The sequence below is a fragment of the Porites lutea genome, chromosome 5, assembly GCF_958299795.1.
Source record: "Porites lutea chromosome 5, jaPorLute2.1, whole genome shotgun sequence".
NCBI classification, from domain to species: domain Eukaryota; kingdom Metazoa; phylum Cnidaria; class Anthozoa; order Scleractinia; family Poritidae; genus Porites; species Porites lutea.
The window spans coordinates 31,553,805-31,581,541 of record NC_133205.1 but is presented as its reverse complement, the minus strand read 5'-3'; the positions used below and the strand labels follow the sequence as shown (position 1 = coordinate 31,581,541).

The 27,737-nt window shown below is 38.7% G+C and overlaps 4 protein-coding genes across 4 annotated transcripts in view; 3 read left to right on the top strand and 1 right to left on the bottom strand.

Annotated features, from left to right (window-relative positions):
• The window catches only part of LOC140936672 (uncharacterized), an 8,300-nt gene extending 4,859 nt beyond the window's left edge, over positions 1–3,441 (top strand). Inside the window, exons 2-4 of the mRNA XM_073386163.1 lie at positions 1,066–1,137; positions 1,918–2,454; positions 3,003–3,441. Coding sequence (XP_073242264.1) covers positions 1,066–1,137; positions 1,918–2,454; positions 3,003–3,265 — 872 coding nt within the window. The 3' untranslated portion in view covers positions 3,266–3,441. The remainder of the gene's footprint in view (positions 1–1,065; positions 1,138–1,917; positions 2,455–3,002) is intronic.
• The window catches only part of LOC140938858 (uncharacterized), a 142,444-nt gene that overhangs the window by 54,071 nt on the left and 60,636 nt on the right, over positions 1–27,737 (top strand). The window lies entirely within an intron of this gene.
• LOC140936671 (folylpolyglutamate synthase, mitochondrial-like) overlaps positions 14,814–27,737 on the bottom strand; it is a 47,530-nt gene continuing 34,606 nt past the window's right edge. The window contains exons 11-19 of the mRNA XM_073386161.1: positions 27,507–27,584; positions 27,330–27,381; positions 26,076–26,180; positions 25,456–25,587; positions 24,652–24,749; positions 17,844–17,896; positions 16,798–16,873; positions 16,482–16,551; positions 14,814–15,245 (exon numbers count right to left, since the gene is read on the bottom strand). Coding sequence (XP_073242262.1) covers positions 14,869–15,245; positions 16,482–16,551; positions 16,798–16,873; positions 17,844–17,896; positions 24,652–24,749; positions 25,456–25,587; positions 26,076–26,180; positions 27,330–27,381; positions 27,507–27,584 — 1,041 coding nt within the window. The 3' untranslated portion in view covers positions 14,814–14,868. The remainder of the gene's footprint in view (positions 15,246–16,481; positions 16,552–16,797; positions 16,874–17,843; positions 17,897–24,651; positions 24,750–25,455; positions 25,588–26,075; positions 26,181–27,329; positions 27,382–27,506; positions 27,585–27,737) is intronic.
• LOC140938861 (uncharacterized) lies at positions 18,334–21,439 on the top strand. The gene is made up of 2 exons (XM_073388384.1): positions 18,334–19,690; positions 21,373–21,439. The coding sequence occupies exon 1, from the start codon at positions 18,510–18,512 to the stop codon at positions 19,662–19,664; it is 1,155 nt and encodes a 384-aa protein (XP_073244485.1). The 5' UTR covers positions 18,334–18,509; the 3' UTR covers positions 19,665–19,690; positions 21,373–21,439.

Below are 27,737 nucleotides of genomic sequence, written 5' to 3'. Positions count from 1 at the left end.
TCCCCTAAAATTGATACCCAGTTCTAGAAATGGGCCAATTTTTTTATACCCCGTTCTAGAAATGGACCAATTTTTTATACTCCGTTCTAGGGTGCAACAAGAGTACAATGGTTTGCTTGTTAACGCATTGGACCGTATTTTTAAAAGCAATCTGTCCTTAAATAATTACAAATGACTGCTTACAAAAGTGGAGCTTTCGTTCGTTCGAAATATTATACCCCGTTCTAAAAACGCCTCTGAAATTGATACCCCGTTCTAAATCAGGAGCTTCAAAATCACGACCCCTTTTGGCAGCAATACCCGTATAGGTAATGTATGGGAGTACCCCCCCCCCCCACCCCGGGGTAATTATACCATTTTGTAGATGTTCGAAAATCCTAAGAGAGGCAGGCAAGCAAGAAATTTGACAACAAATGTTCCGAAAATTCTAGTTCTCAAATCGTCTTCCGAACAGATATTTTCCCGAAAATTGCCGTTGGGTGCCCCTGATTTCAACATGTCAAAACTAAAACAAAATGCTCGTGAAAAATGTGCAATTTTGACACTAGAGTAAATTGACGTCAGAATTATATAATACCAAAATAACGAACATTGCTTAAATTGTTCGCGTGATCCGATGTGTTAGATTCTCTTGTGACAATGAACTCCAAAATGTCAGAAATGTGCTGGTCTCAACATATTGAGCATAATATAAACTCGGTTACCGTTTTTGCATACGATTTAACCTCATAATTGTGGCTAATATGTATGTGGGGCAATGTGAGGGATTTGTTTGTTTGTTCGCATTTATTCTCGAAGGTGTCTGGACTCAGATAGTGTTAGTTAAAAAGTGAGTATATTAGAAACGCCTTAAAATTTGTTTTTGACCTATCGCATAATAAGAAATTCTAGTTACTACTCGCCAAATTTATTTAGTGCATCAGAACATGGTCTGCCCTTCGGTTGCGCTCGTTGATAGGTATCAGCATCAAAAAAGCTTCACGACTTGCAAAGGTTAGATAATTAGATTTAGAAAAATTTGGTTAACTTTGTGTATCTTTTTATTTTTCTCGGTATGCTGATCAGGGGATGAAGTTTGTACGCTCACCAATGGTAACCTCACGAACTATTGTTGCTTTGCTTTTACAGTTGATTTTGGTAAGTTCTGTTCAATTGTCACAAATGGATTGCTGTACTATGCACGCTTTTAACATAGGATTCCTACACATTTCGAAGCCTTCGTTGCAGACGTAGTTATAAGTATTCCCATGCATTTTTTTCTCGGCGGCGAAGTATATCTTACCCAGACGCCGATTAGGAATCAATGGATGTTTCGAGTACAAACAATGTAAAAACAAACAATTGCCTCACGTATCTACTAAAGTAATCCATTAGGCGGTTCCAAATAGGCGCAGAAAAAAATACGATGAGGCGGTGCAAGATTCGAAGTGTCACATGATCTTAATTGGCCTCGATTTCGTGCTATTATGGCGAACATCTGATGAAGCTAACTTCAGTTGCATTCATCTCGAGTCTTCTCGAGTAAATCGCTTGTGACTCTGCATATCATTAGGCAGCATTGTGGTGCAGTTTGTTCATAAAATCCAATCTGATTAACCAGTTCTAGGATGGTTATTTTTGCTGGTTTTTTTTGACAGTGGTCCATCATCAGGGTAAAGTCATCATGTTTTGAGGAAGACTGTGCAGACCCTGCCATAAAAGTGATCAACAATTCTTCAAGGGAGTGTGTGACATGTTTCCGATGCTCAACATGTCCAGAGGGACAAAAACTGTCGGTGGAATGTCCATCAACTGTTGTAGAGGGCACAGACATCTACTGTATTCCGATGGTGCCTGCAGGCCCTTTAGGTGTGTCAATTTCAAGAGCTAGTGCCTACGTCACAAATGTATTTTTTACTGTTCTAGTTTCCCCATCAGCTATATCTGGGTACTCAAGTCCCACTGAAGCCAAACAGATCACTGAGACAAGAGTCACTGGGCACATCCATCATCAGCCTAGTGTTTCTGCCATCAGTTCAACTGGTTCTCATTCCTCAAAAACTGTTGCTGTGTTAGAGCCCATGGAACGTGATGACTCAACAACTGGACAAGATTCATATGTGACAGTACCTATCCTATCAAGCTGTGTAGCTCTGTTGGTGATGTTGGTCCTCACCACTCCGGCTATTCTTTTTATTTTAAAGAAAAGAGGATATATTAGTCTTCGATTCCCATGTAATGACAATGGAAAAGTCAGGTCAAACTTAACGCCAGATTGTGGGGACAATGAATTATGTTCTGTACTTTTATGTCCTGAAAACCACACTGCCTCATACATAAACCAAAAGCTCAAGGATACAGATCAGCAGGATTCCTCATGTCAAGAAAATGACCAACCTTTGCAGCATGACGCGACCTTTTCTGCTGAAGAAACCATTCCATCATCTTTGGATGATTATTGTGGCCTTGGAGAAGGTATAATGATGACCGGTACACTACATATAAATTTTTTGTGTTTATAAACAAAATACACAATGAATGGCTGGCTGTGAAAGTTTCTGTCCATCAGAAAGCTGGTGCTGCATCAGTTTTTTAAGTCAGCAGGTCTTTGTCATAAAAACTACCAAAACCTAGCTCTGATCATGCTGTTAAAACCTGAATGACTTGATATCTTTCCTGTTGATTTCCTAGCATGATGAAAAATGATGGAAGATGTTCAGTCTTAATTTAACCTCAGCAGTGACTCAAAATATAATTCAGAAATTCCCCTGACTTGCGCTTGCACATTTCTGTTTTGCATCTTGCTTGGCAGATGATTTTTATTAGCCACATGTTATTCAGTAAATCCGATAAAATGTGTTTAAGTCTGGCTTTTTACCATCAAAACCCTGCTTTTTTTCCTCAAACATTTTGAGTTCTGTCAGTACAGCCACAAGCCTGAAATTATGGACAAATTTATTTAAGAAATTATTACTGTAAATTTAACATCATCATTACAAAAATATAAGCGGTAATTCCAACAGATCAACAACATGCAGTCAACGAGGGTGCCACAGCTGTAGATACTGCTGGATCATCACAAGATCCTACATTACAGGTTTCACCAGAAAAGCCTTCATCATTGGTCAAAGATTTGAAACCTGGTGTTCCACCAAATACATGTATCACATGCACATGTGGAGGTAAGGGTTACCATCATGTCATACTCAGGTTATTTGCTATAGACCTGCATTTGACCACATTTATTTGTAAGTGCCAGACTGAAAAAACTTTTCTCTTTTTCTGAATTCTACTGAACACTGCATGATTATAATAAACTGGTTTCAGGAGGTTTAATTTACATCATCAATAGCGCGACAAAAGTACATAAAAACCATTAAATTTTCTCTACAGACAAGTTCAAATTTTTGTGTCCTTTTTTGCCAATGAGCAGCGTCGCAAAGACGCTAGGCTGAAAGGGGGCAGCCTAATAGAGCCGTGCACAATTGTTCCAGGGGCAGAAAAACTCTTGAATCAATGTAACATAGAGTAAAGTAAGGCAACCATGATGTTATGCAGAACAGAGAATGCATTGTTTTCGAGTAAACACATGATACAGATCAAAGAGTCCACGAGTTGTGTGTATGTTTGTGAGTCCCGTACTCAACCCGTCTTCAACCAATTATCATGTGGATCATTTGCACCCTACGTGATATCTGTCGCATTTGCCTGCTGGAATTTTATTGCATGCTGCTAAGAAAAATAATAATGCAGCAAAACTTTTTGTGTCTTTGAAGCAAAATAATTCGGAAAGCTTCAATGGCGCACCATAAAGTTTTTCGCTTTGAAAAGAGACCAAATATAAGGCTGTACGTTGAATATTTGTGGACTTTAATATGATTTTTCGAGGATTTTAAGTTTGCCTATAAGACCACTAAATTTTATGCAAAATGACTTGTACGCAACTTCAGACAAAAACGCGAACTTCTCGAAAAATCTCGAAAAATTTGCTGCTTAAAGTTGGGATTTCAAATTCTTTATGCAGTAGAACAGTTTAGTTCACTATTTTCAAAAGACAAATTAAAGAAAGGGGCACACATACACCAAACCCATGATCCGCCTTCCCCACGCACGTCGTGGGAGAACTGCCGTGCAGTTACCAGCCAACAGCTCCCACATGTGTTGTGTGGAGCTGGCACTTAAAAGACTCACCTCGGGTTTTCCCTGGTCACTGACCGACGGCTGTGCCATGCTGATGAGCCCCAGTAAGGACGAAACAGCTGTTCATGGCTGCCACTGCCCGCGTGATATGGCTGTGCGCATGCATGAGGTAATGGCCAGGCCATGGGTTGGTGTATGTGTGCCTCTTGCTTTGATTTACTGGTAACTCGTGATCCACCTTCCCCGTGCATGTTGTGGTAGAACTGCTGTGCAGTTCCCAGCCAACAGCTCCCACATGTGTTGTGTGGAGCTGGCACTTGATAGACTGCTTTGCAGTCACCTTTGCAATAAGGGGTGTTAAGTCGCGGCTTTACCCCGTTCATTAACCCAACATCTTTGTCACGCTGGTTGGCCCCAATAAGAACGAAACAGCTGTCTGTGGCTGCCACTGCCTGGGTGATATGGCTGTGCGCACGCGTGAGGTACTGGCCGGGCCCTGGGTTGGTGTACGTGTATGTGTGCCCCTTGCATTACGTTTGCACTAGTTTCAATGCAATCGAATTAAGTTCAATCTATTTTACATCAATTAAGTATTTAAATCTAATTACGTGCTTTTCGGTCCTCGGCAGAAATGTTTAACATATAATCCCTCCATCAAAGCTTATGATCCAGCTATAAATGCATTGAGTACCTTAAAAAAGAAAGATTTTGTCAAATACCTTGGTGTTCTGATTGATTCTGAACTTTCCTGGAAAAACCATATTAATCTAATCTGTTTAAAGATAAGTAGAACCGTGGGAATTTTAGCAAAGCTTAGACATAGTATTCCATTACGTCTCCTCTTAAATATCTATCAAGCCCTTATGAACCCCTATCTTTATTATGGCATCTGTGCTTGGGGCTCTGCACCTAAAACTTATTTAAATAAGATACCCTTAATTCAAAAACGAGCCCTACGCCTGATTTACTTTACGGATTATAAGCAACATGCTGTACCATTTTTTTTTAAATCAAAAGTCTTTCCCCTATCCTTTATTTACTTTGATTGTCTTTGTAGTATCATGTGGGACGTTGCTAACAATTCTGCACCTGAAAATATCAAGAGAGCCTCTACTAGGATTTCTGAGGTGCACTCATATCGTACCCGATCTTCTCTCAATGATGATTTCTATATCAAACACTCAAGGCTTGAAAAAATGCGTAATTCTTTTCTAAGAGTTGGACCAAAAATTTGGAATTCTTTACCCTCAGATATGAGAAACTTACCAAAATCTACCTTTCGGAAAAAGATAAGGAATAAGCTCTTTGAAATTTTATCTAAATCTGATGACTATCTTGAAATCACTGAAATCACGTATCAACTTAAATTTAACTAGCTCAGGAACACAACTAAATTTATATTCTCTGTGTAAATCATAATGCAATTAAATTAGCTTAATACATACTACAGTTTTTATTTTAAAATAGTTCTTTTTTTCTTTTCTTTCTTTAAATTTGTTTGTCTCTTCTCCCGCCTCGATTAGCTCTCCTATACGCGGGTGGAAGCTATCGTGTAATTGTAAATTGAAAGTGAATGAATAAAGTTGAAGTTGAAGTTAAAGTTAAAGTTGAAGTGGCAACTCAAATGCAACTCAAGGTTGTTTTGGCGGGAAATCGCATAACCACAGTCGTCTTGTAAAGCAGAGACAATTAAAGAGTTAATAAAGACGGAAATGGAAAGCAGAAATTGCAAAACAACGGCAAAGAAATGTACAAAAAAAGTGTGCTGCACGTGCAAAGTTGATTTTTTGCTAATTAGACCTATTGTTGTTTTTCATCATTCTCCGGCGTTGCCTTTGCCACTTAGCATTACACAATTTTATATTTTGTTTGAATGAACTATAAATATTATCAACTGAAGAGCTTCGCTTTCAGCTCTGGCTAAATCTATATATTATTATTATTAGTAGTAGCAGTGGTAGTGGCAGTAGTAGTGGTAGTGGTAGTAGTAGTGGCAGAAGTAGTAGTAGTCGTAGTCGTAGTAGTCATACTAGTAGTAGTAGTAGTCATAGTCGTAGTCGTCATAGTAGTCGTGGTAGTGGTCGAGGTCATAGTCGTAGTAGTATCATCATTTTTATCATTATTGTTATTGTTATTATTACTATTTATTTATTTACTTGATACATTTTTGTATTTCAAGTTGTTTTCATAGTGGGAAGGTATAATCTTTAAAAAAAGATACAGCTGCCTAAAATATATGAGTTTTAAGTTATCCATGACTAACTTGTCCTTCTTTTAGTTTTCCCACCGCACTATCCTGTTCTTCCTGATCAGTACCATGGTATTTGGACAGGAGGTGAGGGCAAGTTGAGTAAAGAAAGCTCTACAAACTGGCCAAAATTGTCACAAAGTGAACCTCACCATACCAAGTTTTCTCAAATACCATTTCCTCTTCTAAACAAAATCTGCCACTATCTGGATATCAGTAGGACAGATGACAAAGATGTAAGGATGGTAGCAGATAAGCTTGGGATGATGCATCATGATTTTGAAGCAATAGAACATGCAGCCATTAGACACAAAGATTCTACAACTTATGTTGTTCTTAAGGAAGGATTTTTAACTAGGAAACCTGATGCAACTGTAAATGATTTTGTTGTGATAATGAAAGACATTGGAAGGGATGATATCATTAATTTAATCAATGATTATAAAGGTGAATAAATATTTGTTATTTGCCAGCTGGGAGGTCTGTGTAGGAAAAAAATGTGCCCAAGGTCTTGAGTACACAGTTTTTCCTATATGGACCGACCCCTGACAAATAATGTATTAATTTTTTCTTACTCTTAAAATTTGTGGGACAGTTTTCAGCCTCAAAGATATCTGCGTCAATATGTGTGTCATGATGCAGCGTGCAAACAACAGCAAAACCCAAATTTTGTCCTGAACAACATTTTGGGTACAAATTAGCATAATATTATATAAATTAAAGGAGCTGTATGGGGTCAGGATTACTTGTCTCAAACAGTGGGAACTGCCACCATTGAGTGAAACTCAATAACCCCTCAAACCATTAAAAGAATTTATAAATAACCCAGCAAATACAAAATTAGGCATGGATGGACAAACTTGAAGAAGACTGAAACAGATTGGAATTGTGGCTTTGGAAAACTTGTTAGGCTAACAGTTTTTCAAAGTTTATTTTTGTGTTTTGTAACTTTCAATTTTTTTTAGTAAAATTGCTTAGGAGAAATTGACACAAAGTGTATCATTGTGTTATTTACAAGTAGTTTGTTTGCTAGCAATGAGTCCCATAGCGAATAACGATGCATAATTGGCAATGTAAATCATGATTAATAAACTAAACTTAGACAGCTGTAACACAGCCCCTTACGAAGGTTTAAGTGTCTTGTTAGACAATTTGTCATCTGTTTTTGTGTGAAACGAGGATAAATGAAATCTAACTTGTTCTTCAGCAAACCTGGAAAATGCTCCCCAAAAAATCACTGTGAAGAAACTATTTAACGTAAAAGTCATTATAAAAGTTTTTGATTGAAGGTTAAGGAATTGAATTACAAGAAGGTGATGTTGGAAATGAAATAAAAGAATCTATTAATGGAAAAAGAAATGAAAAACTGATGATAAATAACAGCTGCATGAATACTATGACCATAGTTAATTGATTGGAATGGTAATGAAACCCGTCAGACTCCTTTGTTATATGTTTTTGTGGACCTGACGGTGCACAACGTTCAATAGCATTCCTATCAACCAATAAAAACGTCGCATTAATTTATTCTGTCACAATTTGCCAAAAGAAAACAAAGAATTGTGCACCTTCAGGGAGCTTTCAACATAAACTGCAGCACCATTGTTTTAATATTTGATGTTTGTTGCCTTTCATAACCAGTCTACTCTAACCACTATGCATTGACCATGTTGTTTATTCAAGCTTTTAAGCTTATTATGTAATCACTGACAACAAACTTTTGAAAAGTTCGAAACCAGCGGGGTAAAAATTGTAGATTCTGATTGCAGCAAAAAACTGAATATAAAAAAGTCATGTAAACAGTGTGCAAAAGCAAGATTTCAGTACTTACAGCCACAACAATTGGCTGTCCACTTCTTGTTATTTTAATGCTTTTCTTTGCTTATTTGCAAGAACTCTCTCAGATATGTTGTCAGAATGATAAAATTGTGAAGAGAGAATTTATTGTTGAGTTATTTTGCTTTCGCTGATAAAAATATGAAAAGCCAATGTAGAAATCCTTTGTTATTAGTCTCTCTACTGTGTATAATCTGTTGATATTTATTGAGCGTATATACTTATTATATACCTATTTGTCATATCATATCATATTAACTGTATTTAGCCTTCTTGGAAGTAATTAATGTTTCAAAACAAGCTTACAGTTGTGAGGTTTCCACCAATAGTCTTTTAGAAATGATTATATTGTTGTGTTCTGTAATCTGGCTCGCTGGCACACGATGTAATCCGTTTCGCTTGGATAGCTTAAGCTTAAAAACAAGTGGTTTTTTTTGTGTTTTTGTAAGATTTTTAGACTGTACTCGCGGTATAGTCTTGGATTAAACTTCTTATATATTTAATGGAGCCAAGTTCTGAGTATGATTTATTGTCTCAAGGGTGTGTGCCTTCCCGCAGCCGGCCGACTTCCCCAGGAAAAGGCTTTCCTGGACAGTTTTAGAGTCTTTCCCGTCCGTCAGTTAACCCTTTTGGTGGAGGCAAAACCTGTTTTAACAAAGTCAACTTTTTCTTACTAGTCCTCTTAATTAAAAGCCCATGTTTTAAAGGAAAAATGATGTGTAAAATTTCCTCCCCCCTAGCCCCTTAGGAAGGCCTGATACTCAGGCTAAACACGATTTTGATTTCAAACTGACCTCAGACGCAAAATTTCAGCCAGTTTTTTTAAAATACAGGTGTGTAAGACCTTTTCTTTCTATGGTCTCTTGTTGGTCACGCTCCACGTCCAATTTTTATGCTCTGATTGGTTAAAATTTGACAGGTGAGTTCATGCGTAAAATTTATGCAGCATCTTGAAAGTTGTTTACTTTGACAGCTGAAGCTGACAGAGTTTTGAGTCAACTTTTGATGTTTTCAACAGTCTTTTTCCACTGGATTGACAAAATGAAATATAGCTGCTATCAAGAGTGTTCTCTTTTTCATGGCTGGTTTGTTTATTGGGTTTTTGTTTGAGAAATGCGTCGCTTGTCAAAGCCGATAATCCGATTTCGGATGGCATCGTTTTTGTTTTTCACCTTACTGGATGCGTACGAGAATTATAAAGGCTCAAGCGATCCTTGCCTTACTTGATAGCTTTGAGGAGCCGCATCTCGAAATATGGTTAGCCTGAGTAATTATTGTATTTTAATATATCTAATTTCATGAAGTCCAGAGACGCAGTTTATGAAGCTAGTTTATGCCGATTTGACTGAGACACTGATCTGACCTAGTATGAGGTTTGATACAAGCTTAAACAACTTTAAAAAGCCTTTCGTCGATAAAGAAAAGATTTTCCGAAGAATATTTAGTTATAATTTTGGCTGTAATTGTTGTCTCTGTAAATGTTCTACCGAATTATATTTCTTTATTGATTTTGTTGGTAGTCTGAAAAGTGTAATTTTTATCGCTTTGCCGTTTGTTTTCAGCCGTTCGTAAACATCGCTTGCAGGAGTACTCAAAATGCCGAGCGTATCAAACGCTTTTTAAGATTACGCATCGTTATAAAACCATTCATAAAAAATAGACTCAATAAATTCTTTTTTACGTTGAAGCGTAACTCTTTTAAAATTTCTTCGCAAATTTGGCGCTTGACAAAAGTTAAAACCGGCTGGCCGTATAGTAGCCTGAATTTCATCCGATTACTTCGAGTCGCTATTACTCCCTCAACTCGAGAAAATCGGATGAATTTCAGGCTAGCCGTATAGGTGATTTTGGAACTTTTTTGAACGGTTTTCGCGCGTGCTTCGATGGTCCTGAATATTGAATGAATGCAATTTGTCTTGAAAAATTGTGAAATACTGCATTTTGTACGAGGTCTGTATGTTGTTGGTATGCCTGTGGTGCGGACGGACGGTCGCTCGGTCGGTCACGTGATTACCAAATTTTCTTGGATGGGTAGATTTATTTACCCATGGTGCTCCGCTGGCGCGCTTCGCGCTCGGAGCTCCGCTATAAGACGAAAGATGGATGAATGTTCACTGATGGACAGTTCTAAAGACGAATCTGGTGAAGTGGAAAACAGGCCCACAACAAATCAACATGGCGCTCGTTCAACTTCAGCAGGGTTTTTGTGACCTTATGACTTGAGGGCAAAACGTTAAATAAACAGCAGTGAAACATCTGCCTTTTCATCAGTTAATCTGGTTAATTATTATTCGATCGAACTCGAACTTGAAGCTATCGGGATAGACAAAACTCCTAGTATGACAACTCTCATTAGACAGAAACAGGGAATGACGTTTTCTTCCCCAAATGGCCACTGGTCCACGGTGAAAGTTGTAAAGGTGCGGGAGGGAAAGATTTGAAAGAATGTTTACGTCACGAGTTATATGTTTACATTGATTGCATTAAGATGTTGAAATTCTGCTAAAAATGCACGTTGCACAACATTAAACTCGTGCGAAATAACTACCTATCATGATACTTCAAGCCATTACAGAGACAACCAGTTAAGGTATCAGCCACCCTTCAGGACAGTCCGCGCGCGGATCGCTGTAGCGTTAGTTGTTTTTATAAAAACCCCTATAAACCATATATTTTTTAAAAGCTTGATAATTCCAGATTATGGATTTGAACTAAGAAAAACGATTCACTTAAATGTGTTTCGAAATTGGAACGCTTTGTGTAAAAGTACACGTCTCTATAAATCATGTTCCACTCCCGCCGGAAATAAACGGAAGAAAACAATTAACACCGCATTCGCTTCTCAACACGTTCCACTGAAAAACCGTGTCTCAGATTTTTGACAAGTGCGTTTGTTTTTCTTTTATTAGCAAATAAAGTTGGGGAAGGCAATTAGTCAGCACTCTCTGTGTAAAAAAAGCTCTAGCTTTAAAATGAAAAGGAGTATTAAAATTCGCAGACACGGTTTTGTAGAAGAGATATATGGCATCACTCTGGCCAAATTTTAGCCAAATTGATTGAAAGGCTGCCGACTTGGAGTTCAAAACGTACGAGTCGATCAGCAAAATTTGCGTTCGGAGATAAAATAGAAAATACATTTTTGGCGGCATCCTACCTGGAATGAGATTGTAACACCTAAATGTTTATTCTGATTGATATCAGAGAGGGATCAATTTTCTCTAACAATAGGACTTTGACAGGTAACATGTAACAGGAACAAACTTTTTATTGCTATCAACATCTTCAAGTGAACAGTTTAATTCTCCGTTGGAAAACTTCCACTTTTTTACACCACGAGAAGCACGATTTAATTCTTTCTCGAGCGCCAGGCAAAGGAAACTAAAAAACTTCGAAGCCGCCGAATGTCCACCACCGATTGCTCGAAGGCCAAGAACTGAGGCCCGGTTTATTTCAAACGCTCTGCTCTTCTCGGAAGAATTAAAAACAGAATTTGTCTTGTGCGACGGCCAGCTTTCATTCTCGCACTGGATTCTCCAGGTAGAACCAAGTCCATGTTTAGTCGCTACATTTTCTATGACTTGGACTCTTCCCTGGCAAAATCGACAAGATACAGACTCGTCCAGTTTCTCAAGCAGCTTTTCGCTCAATACGATAGCTCGACAGCTTATTGTTTTCCACGTTCCATCAGCAGATCGAATGGGGTCGATGAGCTTAATTGGTTTTCTTCATCTGGTTCTTCAAGCTGGATTTTGGAGCGGCTTGCACTCTCAGCAACTGCAGCATTTTCGCTTTTCTGAATATCCAACTCCTCGAGCCACTTCTCTTGCTGATAAAATGAGCCTTTATCGCTCTCTGCCTATTTTGCGGCCCATTCTTTGTCAAACTCGCTCTTCGATTTCTTTTTCGCTCTCGGTTTCGATGACGAAAACGGACACGACCTTTTTTTTTTGGCGGCATTTTCACCGAAGCAAACGCTAAATATCCACGGACAATACTAAAGGCTATAAACAACGCGAAGACAATTAACACGTGTTGTGTCGAAGCACGCACTCGGTATCTCGTTACTAGTTCACAGGCAAGTTAATTGATATATGACACGGGTATGACAGGTCTTGTTAACGATCAATTAAGATAATTAACGAGAAAAAATCTTTTACCCCCGATATCTTTCGACAGAAATAATATTTTCTTCTGATTTTTTTTTTAAAAGAAAGCTCTCAAGCATATCTATTTGAAAAAGTTGAAACCTCAAATATGGAAAAATGGCAATTTTAAGGGTGGCTGATACCTTAAGCCTAAGAATTTGGTAACATATTGGTCCTAAAAGGAGAAAACAACGCAAAGAAGTAAATGATTTGATGTTATTTTTTCGGGAACTCAACATTTCTGTGATCAGTCTAGTTCTCAGGCTGAGAACTTATTTTGCGAGTCTAATTAGCAACCACCCTTAATATAATAGAGTACTAAAGTGTGACGTCATAAAAATGAAATTTCCGAAATTATGGGATTTGTCAGGATATTCTGAAAGAACAATGTCCAAGAGGCCTACTTGCCAAAAATGAGCATTTGGGGGCAAATTGCCGCTGAGATCGTAGCCCAGTTATGCTTACAAAACTCCATACAAACCCTTCTAAATTTTTTTTGGGTCGACCCAAAAAAAAATTAGAAGGGTTTGTATGGAGTTTTCTGAGTATAACTGGGCTACGATCTCGGAGACAATTTGCCCCCAAATGCTCATTTTTGGCAAGTAGGCCTCTTGGACATTGTTCTTTCAGAATATCTTGACAAATCTCATAATTTCAGAAATTTCATCTTTATGACGTCATCACTTTAGTACTCTATAGGTGACGAATTACTCCTTAATTTTGGCGCGAAATTTCAGGGCAACCTTCCATACGTGTCAGTTGCAAGATGGCGACGAACTTTTAAAATGTCATGAATGAAGATGTCAGGGCACAAAAAGACTCTTTAGAAAACCTGAACACACGAAAGAGCACATCAAGAAGGATTCTAACAGGTATTTTGTCGCAAAACTATGAACTTAAGCCAAATTTAAGCGCTAAACGTTCGAGAGAGTGCAGGAGTTCTCGATCTATACGATCCAGGATAAAGATGTCAAAAATCCAAGATTGCTAACGTAATTCGTCACCCATGATATTAATAGGTAATCAAATGGTATACTCGTGAAATTAGGGAATAATTTCACTTGCGTTTTGTCCAAATCTTAATAATTTCCCTCGCCTAAAGGCTCAGGAAATTATAAGGATTTGTACAAAACGCGCGTGAAATTATTCCCTAATTTCACTCCAACCTCGTTCCCAGAGTTCTCTCCAACTCGCCCTACGGAGGGTAGGAGAGAACCCTGGGAACGAGGTTGATTTCACTCGTCACAATTTGATTACACATACTAATCTTGCGTTTGCAGTGAAGAAACAGACGAAGGAATTGTAGTCCACAACAAAATAAAGTTGTTATCCTGCGATGGGAGAAACACCTGGTCGATTGTTCTAATTCACGGTTTGATTCGTGCTACAAAATTAACATTTCTCGTGAATGTCTGTGAAACTCTATGCCAGTTTGCGACCGTGGATTTACTTTTTGCTTGACCGCTGAGTAGATCACAGACCATAAGAGACGCAATAATTTATAGATCCACAAAGGGTATAATAGTGCTTAACGGTGGGTATGAAAAGGCTTCATTTTTAAGTTAAAAATGTGAATTTCTCAGCATTCCCTCGACCGGGACAAGAAAACGTCCCTTTGACAGCCCACCTGACCCCACCAGGGTAGCAAGATGCTCATGGCTTCTCAAAAGGCTCTTCCAGCTTTCTCTTAAATATCCCTACATACACTGCTGGAAGCACGTGACTTCGACCTGCTGTCAACATTGGAAACTTTGGTTGATCTGTTGCAGAATCGAGGCTTTAATGTGCCATATCCAGGGGCAATTCCAACCAATAGCTTTTATTCACCAGGTATTAGAACAAGGCCGGAGTTGGTCAACGATTACATATGCTAGCGCTTGCAACATTTTCTCTTCTTAATGAACAAAAAGAAGTTTGATTCTTTCCTATCTATCTCTATTAGAAGTACCTGCTTTTGCAGCCAACGTTAATTTAAATTCGATTCAAATCAAATATATTTAGCCATGAAACACTATCCACATCGACTGAGAAAGTGTTGGTAATGGATTGTGGAGTTGTAGAGTGGTGCTGGTCAAATTAAAAATTAATAAATACTTTTTATAATGGTCTTGTTCTGAAATAAATTTTCACAAGTACCCAAAACAAGAAAAACTTTTTAAAACTGTTTGTATCATAAAGTTTACTTTTATAACATTTCAGTCCTTTCCCATCACCACTGTATAGTCTCAGAAATTCTAATTCATACTTTCCACTTTGGAATGGTGATCAGGAGATGAAAATGACAGAAATGGCATTGAAGAGGGAGGTCATGATGACAATGAGGCTTTCTTTAATTAACAGCTTAATTTTTTCAGAGGTCAGCTCTGAATAAATGACCCAGCAGCCACCTAGGAGAAGAGGGCCCACTTCAAAGATGGACATGCTCTACAGTGCACAGAACACTGAGTACATTTCCCTGGGCTGTACATTACATGGAGCATATATTATACCACTTGTGTTGTATGACATTTATGTTCTAGTCTACACTTCTCCAACAATTTCAGGTCCCAGTACTTTCATGGATGTTCCTACAAGATGTATACTACCAGTTATCAGGACTTGAAGTCTTGTGGCTTTTGATATGAAATCAGGTAATGCAAAACCACCAGGAGACAATGGCCGAATGTGAGGATCCCTTCCAGACAAGAGCCATCTAATGGCTTGAGATACACAGGGAAAAATTGTGGAATACAGCCCATCATCATGGGCATTTTGTATCACATGATCAGTGTCAGAAGAGTCTCGTAATGGGTCAGCATGAGGTTGGAAACCTGCATCTCTCAAATCCATCCACACCCGTCGATTTTTATCACAACAACCCAGCTGGCTGTCTCGAGTTACTGTAAAATTTGTCAAATCTGGGAAGAAAAAAAATAATGGTAAAAAAATGGTAGACCATTTCTAGCCTGACAACAGACTTCCTATCATGGACCAACAATTTGAATTTTCACCGGAAGTACCGGGTTTTCCATACAAGTGGACAAGCGTTCACAAATTTGACAATAAAAGATATATTTGAAGAGAACAGCTTACTTTCAACACACGCAGCATACCTGTATGAGGGTATATCTATGACAAAATTCAATAACCCAAAGTGAAAAGGGTTAAGTCAAATCTGAAACTTACCGAGTCAAAGTTGGTAAAAAAAAGGACCACGCTAAAAGGAAGAAATACTAAAAAAGCTACTGTCATAGAGGTATCACGCAGAAAAAGGCATCACGCTAAAAGGCAACATGCAAAGAGTCATCACGCAAAGAGCCAACAACGCAAAGAGTCATCACGCAAAGAGGCAACATGCAAAAAGGCACAACGCAAAGAGGCATCACGAAAAGAGCCAACACGCAAAAAGGCATCACGCAAAGAAGCAACACGCAAAAAGGCAGTACGCAAAAAAACATAAACGCTAACAGGCAACACGCAAAAAGGCATTGCAAAAAGGCAGTTTGCAAAAAGGGGCAATTTGCAAAAAGGACATCTCGTGATAAGTTTACTTAGGATCCAGGCTTGGATCTTAAACAGTATTATTTAGTACATACTGCAAGCAAAATTGCCGTAAATCTGAGGATGATCCCTCATATGGTGTGATCATCCTCAGATTGACGCCGATTTTCCACTACTGATAACGCTGCACGAAGAGCCGCTAGTATGTACTAAATAATACTGTTTAAGATCCAGGGCTGGATCCTAAGTAAACTTCTCAGGTGATGCCCTTTTTGCAAATTGCCTTTTTGCGTTATGCTTTTTTGCGTGTCAGCTCTTTGCGTGTTGCCTTTTTGCGTGTTACCTTTTTTCGTGGTGCCTTTTTGCGTGTTGCCTCTTTGCGTTATGCCTTTTTGCGTGCTGCCCCTTTGCGTTATGCCTCTTTGCGTGATGCCTTTTTGCGTGTTGTCTCTTTGCGTCATGCCTCTTTGCGTGCTGCCTTCTAGCGTGATAACTTTTTCTGCGTGATACCTATATGATAGTGGCTTTTTTTAGCATTTCTTCCTTTTAATGGGTCTTTTTTTTACCAACTTTGACTCGGTATATTTCAGATTTGACCTAACCCTTTTCACTTTTATGTTACTGAATTTTGTCATAGATATACCCTCATATACCTGCGTCATTATCCTTAGGATCCACATATGCTGTATTAGGTGAGAACATTGCATGATCAAAGTTGCATTCCTGCAATAAAATTAAAGTGACATGAACAAGAACCACTGACGCACTGACAAAGGCTAGATTAAAATAAACACAGCTGAGCACAATCCACTAATATCTTAGAAATACTATTTCCTGTGTGTCAAAAGTATAAAACAAAACAATGCAAAGACCCTGAAATAAGTTTGCAGAAAACACAACATACAACAGATTCATTATCTTTGTTTTTGTCAATAATTTTTATCTATATAGTTACTTCTCTTTACACACCATAAGTGGTTCAAGAAGGCTGTTAGGATCCCGACCATGAGTCAGGTTAAAAAGCAAGACACGTATGACACTCCCACTGAAAATAAGAAAAATTATAAAACAGCTTTTAAATTGTTTTCTATGTATGGTCATTCAAAATGATTTGTGAGCCCTTCCGTTTTCATTAATCAATAGTTTGACGCTTTTCAGTTGATAGCACAGAAGTGGAAAACCACAAAGATGTCAAGTGATAGCCTGCGTAGCAAGCGTTTCCGCGCTATTTGGTCGAGAAAGTTGGGACGAGCGCAAAAAAAAAGGAATGACGGGGGAGGGGGAGGGGAAAGAAGGAAACACTCTTCTGTTCTCCCCTCCCCCTCCTCCCCTTTTTTTTTTGCTCCCGCTCTAACTTTCGCGCAATAACTCGATTGGAAACGCTTGCTACGCAGGCTAGTCAAGTGACTATGAAACGAGATACATTTACTATTGTTGTGGCTTTATGTAAAATAAAACTGGCAATACGGAATTCATCCTTAAAAGTCGAAACACATACAAAGCATTGTGAGTCATAATAGTATTGTGTGGTACCAGAAATTTTTTTTACCCAGGCCATGGAGTGTCACTCGAAATTCTAAGGGGGAAGGTGGTGGGGGTGGGTGGTATTAAAAGACCAAAATTAGCAAAGAAAGTTCAAGGCTAAAATGAAATTTTCAGAGGGGTGGGGGGTTCAAATCGAAAAGCCCTCCAAGGGAAGAGTATGGAGGTCTGAGATGGGAGGGACTGACAACACCTTCCTTTCATACAGGTGGTATTGTTTAAGCAGTGGCTGATATCAGTTATTTGTAACAAGGACAGTGCAGAATGATCTTATGACACCAAAAAGATGCCTATTCACTCCATGAGAAAGGAATAGTGCTCAAAACATCAGCTTCTCTGTCTGACAAAGGAACAGTGCTCAAAACATCAGCTTCTCTGTCTCCCTATAGGTGGCCAATATATCTTGACAACTCCAGTTGACAAATCCAAATTTATGTATAAAATTATTTTACAATAAAACATTTAAAGATCACCTTTCTTTCTCCTTCTCTTCATCTGCTCTCTTTTGAAACCATTTCACACAGGCCTGCCAAAAATATTAATAAGTTTCAAAGAACAAAAAACTTTAAGCACATATATACAACATTTCTTCTCTTTACAACAGTGACAGCTCAGAATGACGTTTAAGTTGTATTCTATAAGGGACAGACTTGAGCCATATTGCAAGTTACACTTTGACTGCTATTTTTACCAACAGTGTCAACAGGAGCCGAATTTTTTTTTGGCAAAGAGGACGGGATTAAACTTGCATGTGCTATTCAAACTGTTTTAGGGTTAATTATTTTCATCTTGGCACACCATTGATATTTAAATTTTAACAATGGTTTATTAAAGAACTTAAAAAAAGCAGTATATTTTATGCTTACTCTAGATCTATTGTCTCAAATTATGGTAATGCAACCAAGACAAACCAAAATTTGCAAAGGAATCATGGTGTCCTAAAAAGTCATCTCATAAGAATTGATTCTACCTCGCATTTGCATGCATTCTGAGATCACATGAGATAGCAAGTCACGTGACTTCGAGCTCAGTGCGAGTTTGATTTCGGGCAAGGTCGCTTGGAGCACTAGTCGCTCCCACAAAATTTTCAGAAATTTCATCCATTTCTCGTTCAGAGCCTCAAGCCGAAGATATTAGCGATGTCAAAACAATCTGAGGACGATCTCCTCGCCGACGAAATTGAGGACGAGGGCGAAGAAGACCAGATAAACAAGGATTCGCTACCCGACGAACGCAACGCGGTGCCTGCACACGTTTCACGACAACTCAAGGACAAAACAGCCGCTTCCTCGGAAGAAATTAGCCAACTCACCCACGCAATTCTAGGCCTGACGAAAAGCCTGCCAGAACTCATCAATTCGCCGCGGGGAGAGACAAAAGACAAAGGAAAACGGCCGGCGAGCAAATCTCCAAACGCTGTTCCCGCCAAAAAAGCAAAAAACAAAGATGGCGAGGCGAGAAGCTCCACGAGCGCCTCCGACCAGTCAACTGACTGCGAGAAACTCTATGACTCTGTGTTAAACAACAACAGTGATGAGTCAGAGCAAAACACCACTCGTAGTGGTGATGAGGATGATTTCCTCTCGGAACTCGTAAAAGAATACGAGTCTGACGATATCGTGGGCGAAAGTCTCGAAAATGAGAAACTAGCCAAGCTAGTTGACAAAATGTTCCGCTGCAAACTAAGCGAGAAAAATCTCAAAGACCGGCTTGAGAGGCAGGAGAGACCGGCTAATTGTACTACAGCCAAGCCTCCCAAGGTAAACCCGGGCATTTGGCGTCGACTGAGAGAGCCAACTAAGAAGAGGGATTTACAATTTTTCAAAATACAACAAGCCCTCACAAAAGGCATCCTGCCAGTTGTCCGAATCACGGACAAGCTTATGCAGGCAAAATCGCTTAATGCTGATGAATGCCAAGACCTAAAGAAACAGGGGCTGGAGGCCATGTCCCTCCTCACTCATGCCTCTTATGAAATAAACATGCAGCGCCGTCTTCTACTGAGACCAGATATTGGGAGGGAATACTCAGCTCTCTGCTCCTCCCAGTTGCCATTTACAGATTTTCTCTTTGGAGATGATCTACAAAAGCATTTGAAAGATATTGGCGATCAAAACAAAATTGGGGCCAAGATCACCCCTAATTATAAAGGGCATCGCCCTTCTCCAGGAAGACCTGGCAATAACAGCTATAATGGCTATAAGCAGTCAAAAAACTGGAGAGGCAACAACTTCAAACCTTGGAAATCCAAGAACAATGCCAACCGGGACAAGACAACCCGGACAAGCCAATAGAACACTTGCTGCCAGCTACTAGCACAGTAAGTATATGTTCGCCTCTTTGTACCAATGTATATATTGCTGGAAACATAGCTAAGCATTTCAGTGCTTGGCAGACGCTCACGTCTGACCCCTACATTTTACGCATCGTTAAGGGTTACCAACTAGAGTTTTGCAACCCTCCTTACCAGGCGCTCACCCCTAGAGCTGTCAAACTTTCTTGTAAAGAGACAGATATTGCTACTACTGAAATTAACAAGCTTTTAACTAAAGGGGTCATTAGGAAAGCTACTCATGTTCCTGGTGAATTTATCTCAACAATTTTCACCAGGCCCAAAAAAGATGGGTCTCACCGTCTTATTTTGAACTTGAAAAAGCTAAATGAGCATATTGAGTACCATCACTTCAAGATGGATTCACTGCGTAACGCACTTCAACTTATGAAGCCTAATTGTTGGATGGCTGTTTTAGACCTAAAAGACGCATACTACTCTGTTCCTATTAGGACTGAGGACAGAAAATACCTTCGTTTCGAGCACGAAGGCCAACTTTATGAATTTGTTTGCCTTCCTAATGGCCTCTCTAGTGCACCCAGAATTTTTACCAAATTGTTAAAACCTGCCCTTGCCAAATTAAGGGAGGATGGGGTGCTTCTAGTAATTTACATTGATGACATTATACTTTTTGCCGATGACCCTCAGACATTGGTCATATTTATACAAAGGGCTATTACATTGTTGCAGTCTCTGGGATTCACTATCCATTCTGATAAATCCCAACTTGTCCCATCCCAGAGAGTCAATTTCCTGGGTTTCATTTTAGACTCGGTTGTGATGACAGTCTCTATGAAATCGGACAAGGCTGATAAAGCGAAATCAGCCATTTTACAGCTCCTCAGAACAGAGCAGCCTCTTATTAGAGAGGTTGCATCTGTAGTTGGGCAAATGGTGTCATGTTTTCCTGGAGTCAAATATGGCCCACTGTATTACCGTGCTCTTGAAAATGACAAAACGGATGCTTTAAAGACGAATGGGTGGAACTTAGATGACAGAATGCTCATCTCTGATATAGCTAAGAAAGACATGTCTTGGTGGCTTTCAAATACTGACAATGATCCATGCCCTGTCCGGCCTATGAAATACAAATTAACCCTTAAATGTGATAGCTCTCTAGAAGGATGGGGAAGTGTTATTGAAAATTCTTCCCTTGCCGTAAATGGGCGATGGTCCCACAGTGAGAGTATGTGCCACATAAACTATTTGGAGATAAAAGCAGTCCTGTTTGGCCTTCAGTCCTTGTGCTCAGACTTAACAAACTGTAACATCAAAGTATTGTCTGATAACCAAACTGCGGTTTCCTACTTGAGAAATATGGGTGGCACTCACTCTCGGGACTGTAATGAGATTGCAAGAGCAACTCTTATGTGGTGCAAAGACAGGGGCATATCCTTAGCTGTCACCCATTTACCTGGAAAACTTAATGTTGAAGCTGACCTAGCAAGTAGACATTTTCATGATGACACGGAATGGTCATTAGACACTCATGTTTATAACAGCTTAATTACTAAATGGGGTAATCCTGAGATTGATCTTTTTGCATCACGGTTGAATGCAAAACTGCCCTGCTACGCAGCATGGAAACCTGACCCATGTGCCCATTTTATTGATGCCTTTACACTTGACTGGTCTGTGTTTAAACTTGTTTACTGCTTCCCACCTTTCAGTGTTATTGGGAAAGTACTTCAGAAGATAATATTCTCCGAGACAACAGCAATCCTAGTTCTCCCCGACTAGCCAACACAGTTTTGGTACCCACGAGTAATGTCAATGCTAGTGGTGCCTCTACACCGAATAAAGCTGCAGAAGTCAACCCTGACCCTTCCCCACGATGTCAAGAACGTCCATCCCCTCTACCCCAAGCTCCGACTGATTGGCTGTCTTGTGTCAGGAAATCCCTCCAGCTGCAAGGAATAACTGGTGAAACTTTGAACATTATTATTGATTCTTGGAGAGAAAGTACCCAGAAGCAATACAGATCCAGCATATCAGCTTGGATAAATTACTGTAAAGAACAGAAGATCAGCATTACAACACCTTCATTACCACAACTGTTGAACTTTCTAACTCTTCAGTCCAAAAAGCTTAGCTATAGTGCTCTAGGGACCACTAGAAGTGCTCTTTCCTCCTTCATCAATATTGATGGCTTCAAAGTAGGAGAACACCCTATTATTTCACGTTTTATGTCGGGTGCTTTCAACAGGAAACCAACTTTCCCCAGATATGTGGAAACATGGAACCCCCAAATTGTTCTCAGCCACCTCAAGGGCTATCCTGACACCAAGGAAATGTCTCTGAAGCAATTGACTTTGAAACTGACTATGATTTTGGCCTTAGTTACTGCACAACGAACACAGACTCTTAAGTTGCTGTCAATCAATGACATGCAATCTAAAGATGGAGAATATGTTTTTCAAATTACTTCCATTCTAAAGCAAACAAGTGCTCATGGTGGCCGGCAAAGACACCTGCCACCTATTGTGTTGAAGAAATATGACCATGATAAAACTCTTTGCGTTTTTACATTGATACAAGAGTATCTTATTAGAACTTCTAACTTGAGGGGTTCATGTTCTCAACTCCTGATTTGCCACTGCAAGCCTCATGGGCCTGCTTCTAAAGACACTATTTCTAGGTCGCTCAAACAAGTTATGCTTGACGCTGGAATTAATACTTCTGTTTTTAAGCCTCACTCCACCAGAAGTGCAGCCACTTCTGCTGCAAAGTCAGCTGATGTTCCTCTAGATGAAATTATGACCACAGCTGGCTGGCGTTCAAGCTCTGTGTTTGCTGTTTATTATAACAAACCACTGTTAAATGATAGTTCCTTTGCCAACAGTGTACTGGGAAAGAATTAGTGCCTTGGTAATAAATGCCATGCTTACGTTTCCTTATCTGGAATGTGTATTCTTTATTTTTTGAGAGCCCTATAGAGCTCTAAAATCTCATGTGATCTCAGAATGTATGCAAATGCGAGGTAGAATTGAATAATTAAACGAGACTTACCTGTAAGTTGAAGTTTGATTGAGATTCTACCGTAGCATTTGCAGAAATGAAGAGATCACATCCCTCCCTTCCCCTCCCCCTGTTCATATCATCCTATGGTGTTGCATACACCATATATTTACTATTCATCTATGGGGTGGTCTACAGGACTCCTCAAAAAAAAAAAAAAAAAAAAAAAAAAAAAAAAAAAAGGCTTTCAAGACTGAGCTCGAAGTCACGTGACTTGCTATCTCATGTGATCTCTTCATTGCTGCAAATGCTACGGTAGAATCTCAATCAAACTTCAACTTACAGGTAAGTCTCGTTTAATTATTCAATTCTTTCACAACATATTATTGTTAATTGAATATACATGATAAATCTTAGCTTAAGATGGCTTTCCAAATCCAGGCCTGGTTCAACATTAAGGGAGATTATTAATATAACACAACTGCAATGGCAGCGAAAACGTCTCGTCATCCTACTAAAACTGAATTTGCTGTCTTTCAATCTTCATCACTATTCCACATTGCTTGCTTACATTTTGTCAAATGTAAACAAACTCTCTTGGAGTTGAATTCCTAATCTGAACTACATCCAATTTCAGATGGAGAAAGAAAATTTTGTTGTCACTTGTTTCCTTTTTCAGAAACCATGAAATCAGACATTTTCACAACAACGCCGTGCAGTGAAGGTAAAGGAATTTACAGAAAGAGTGTGTTGCACATGCAGAGTTGCTGATTTTCTCATAAAAATATTACTGGTCAGTTTAATTATTAAACTGACCAGTATTACTTTTTGACATTCTTGTTGCTGTCTTTGTTATTCTTAAACTCCCTATTACGCCTTTTGTCTTAACCAATGAAAAATTTGAACCACAACATATATTACAACTACAGTCAACTCTCGCCTTGCGGACACCCTGCTTTTGCGGGTGCTTGCTATTACAGATAAAATTTAGATCCCCGGCTAAAGCTTTAGGGGTTTGACTACAAATGACTCTCGCTATAACAGAATTGTGGACACTTTCTTTGTACCAAAGTGACAATTTTATTGTTTTGACAATAGAGAGACACGCTGTACTTCTCATATAACATAATTATGTAAGATTACAGTCCACTGTTCATCATTTGCCAAAATACATTTCAAAAGGTTTCCGGAATGTTTATTTTTACATAGATTCCTTAAATTAGCTGCACAATCGTCCTCAGAGCTCAAGCCCTCACGTTCCATTATCAACAACTGCTTAGCAGTTTTGGTACTGCTGATAAGTTCGGCCACTCTTGCAAGATATTTTGGGTTGCCATTACAGCTCGTAAGTAACTGCAATCTCAAGCCCCAAGCAGCCGCCTCTGTTAATCCTCTTCCTGCAAATTATTGCCAGTCCTCTGTGGTTGTCCTTCTCAAAAAGCACGACACATGTATCAGACACTATGCTAGGTTTTGTTGTTCCATGCAAAAATTAAAGAACTGCGATTAATTGAGCTGTTATTCGTATACCCGTAAGTACCTTACAAACGTTGTTAATATTATTTATAATATTATTGAATGTTAACAGCACTTTTTTCCTCACACCCCGTTATTACAGACTCTCGCTATCACGGACATAAAGCAGCAGTCCCGGGGATGTCCACAATAACGGGAGTTGACTGTAGGTTCGTTCAGCAACAAAAATTAAGTTTCAGAACGTATACCCGTAAGTACCACATTTAACACACAAAGATTTAAGAAAACCTTACAAACGTTGTTAATATTATTTATAATATTATTGAATGTTAACAGCACTTTTTTCCTCACACCCCGTTATTACAGACTCTCGCTATCACGGACATAAAGCAGCAGTCCCGGGGATGTCCACAATAACGGGAGTTGACTGTAGGTTCGTTCAGCAACAAAAATTAAGTTTCAGAACACTATTATACAATGTGAGAAAATGCAGCATTTCTATTTCCTAAACAAACCTCTATACTCCTTCGTGTATGAGCACCATCCAGATAGAAGGTAACGCTTGCTCTTACAATGACTTGATTTCGTCCACACCATCTTGTATTCTTTAAGCCTTCATTATCAAAACGTGGGAATAAGAAATTAACTAGATCACCATAAAATATTACTGCTTACAATAAAAATCTAAAAAATAATGACTACTTCTAAATCTGACCCAAACAGTACAACCATGCTCAAAAAGTAACACTTACACAGAAAAACTTTGTCGCACTTTAATATTGAAAACAGTGGCTTTTTTGTTAGGACAAAGCGTTAAGCTTGCTGCAGATGTTATGTGTAAATTTGAAATTCTAAGGTACAAAGAAATATAGACAAGGCTCAGTGCTCCAAGAAAAAATTGAAGGGAGCCCAATATTAATGCTCTAAACCTGTGAAATACAGGGTACCCAGCATATGATTCGTATGAAAAAACAAATTTCCTAGTCACATAAGAGCAAAAGTGAGGCGCCAGGTGCCACTGGGTGATGCTAGAGAACAGCTGCCCTGAAAGACCTTAATATTATTGAAGACAACATGTCAATGAGAGTGAAATATCTATGCAGTAAATCTTCTCATGAGAGAAGGGGTCATTTACAGCTCTAGCAGAAAACTAAACAGCCTCTTTTGAAAACACTACCTTAAGTACACATTTGTACAAGACATGGTAGTTAAACTTAGCCTCCTATGCAGGGCCTAAAAATGTCTCTGATTAACCACTGCACATTTTTGTTTTCATATTCATTCAAATTACTTGGATAGTAAAACATTTTGATCCTTACCATTCCTCAAAGCATCAGAAACTTCAAATACTTTAGCTACAGGAACATCAAGTTTTGGTTTTGTGGATGAAGGCTCATCTGCAGTCTCTTCTCTACTTGATGAGATGGTTGTGGTTGTTTGCTTGCCAACATCTGCAATTTAAAACAGTAGAAATAAATATTGCATATTATCATTATGACAAATGCAAATATTTCTTTCTTTCTATTGGCCAAGACCCTACCACATGACCTGCAAATAACTGCCTACAAATAACAGTCTGCTCAAGCACAATGTTGTCCAACCAGCTCTGTTTGGCTAGAAATAATATTCTGCTCATTCATAAATGACACTATGCTTTTCTCCTTCTTGCAATCACTCTTGCGTAAAAATAGCAGATCCCTTCACTTCCTAACAATATTCAAACTTGGTGATCGAATGATAAAACAATTATTGAACTCGTTTATCGAAAAATATCATGATTTATCAGTGTCTCGCAGCCTCTCTTCAGCTTTGGCAAAAATTGATCTGCTCACCACTGACAAATCACAATATTTTACTAAGCCTCATCCAATAATATTATTGTTAATTAACAGAATGTTAAAAAATGATACAACACTGAAGAAGTAAAAGAAAATTAGACCTTCAAAAGTTTTGCCTTTCTCAAGTGACCTGTTTAACCATGTGGTGCAAAGTTGAAGTGCCAGTGAGGCATTCAAGTACTGATGCTCTCCTTCCAGGCCAAGTTCTAGATAAAGGTACAATACGACAAATTAAAAAAAGAAGTGAATTTGGAACAGGCTCTAATGTGGGTGGGCCCAAACCTATTTTGTAAGTTGTTGTGGTATGATGTGACTGTGTGGTAACAACAATGTCTGGAACTAACAACAGCTAGTGAAATGAAAATTGACTTTTCAAAACAAAGATATTGCAAGGTAGATAGCAAAGGCTTAAGCAAAAGGGAAGATTCAAACGTGTACTGGTATTAATATGTCGTTGGGTTACTGTTTGTATGCCACGCCTCTTAAAGCTGCATCACTGTACAAAATAAATATATTTTTCTTCATTCAAGATTATAATCTTCAGGCAATCATTTCACCATTGGCCTGATGGGGCTGCATAAGGTCAATGTTCATCAGTCAAAAGTTTCTCTTTATTGCTCATGACAGACAGCCATCCATCTCCTTGGCATGCATCACAAGCTTATACAGTCAAACCCTGCTTAATACAGACACCTCATTATTACAGACAGTTTGTTTTGTCCCTGGGGAAAGAAACCCTTAGATTTTCTCTAAATTCAACCCACTTTATACAGATGCTTTGTTTGGCCCCATCAGTGTCCGTATTAATGGACACTGACTGTATATCCATAACTAAATGCATGACCAGCCCAGCAACTGGTGTTGAGATCACTTATTATAATTTATTAAATTTTTGAGGACTGCTTGAAAATCTGTTCTCATCTAAGATGATGATGATAATTAATAATAATGCTATATACACTTTGCTAATTGCGTTCGACGTTAGGAGAACGCAAGACATAATCTTGGGATTCCTGTGGTACTCATTTCATCGTACGTCTGCATTTTTAGCGCCATCTTGAAAAATTTATCTCATGGGCACAAAAATGTTAAATACAATTAATTTCTCATACGGTTTTAACAATGGTTGTATGGCGCAATGGATAATGCGTTGCCCTAACATGTCGAAGTTCTCGCATTCGACTCCTGCTGGGTGAGACTTTTTTTTTTTTCTTAGTCGTTTTGTTTTGTTTCCTTTTTAAAAAACCATAAAGCAAGCATTTTGCAGCAACAATTTATTAAGAGATAACGTCACATTTGACAGTAAACCTAAAAAAGTTCGAAATAAAAACAACATAACAGCTTGAAAAAGTTACCAGGCATATCTCCAGGGTAATGTTCTAATAATGGAACCACTTGGAGTGGAGCCTGTAAAGAAAAAAAGAAGAAGAAATCACAATAATAACTGAGACTTTTAACAAATCATGTCCAGTATAAACAGGAAATGCAATAGAAGTGTTTAGATGTGTAAAGATGTTTGTGAATGAAAATACCTGAATTTCTCTAGCTCTGTCAGCTATGACTGCCATAGCATTATCTGGTTGGGAGACAGTGAATGCTGGTACTCCAGGCTAAAAGGAGAAATTAACAAATTTATACACAACCCAAAGATGGAGCAAGCACATAACCAGGATCTGAGAATGGAGAACTAACTTACAAAAGAAACAAAGTGTATGCTCTGTCAAAAATAAAAATGTATATATATGCTTATCCTTTACTTTGCA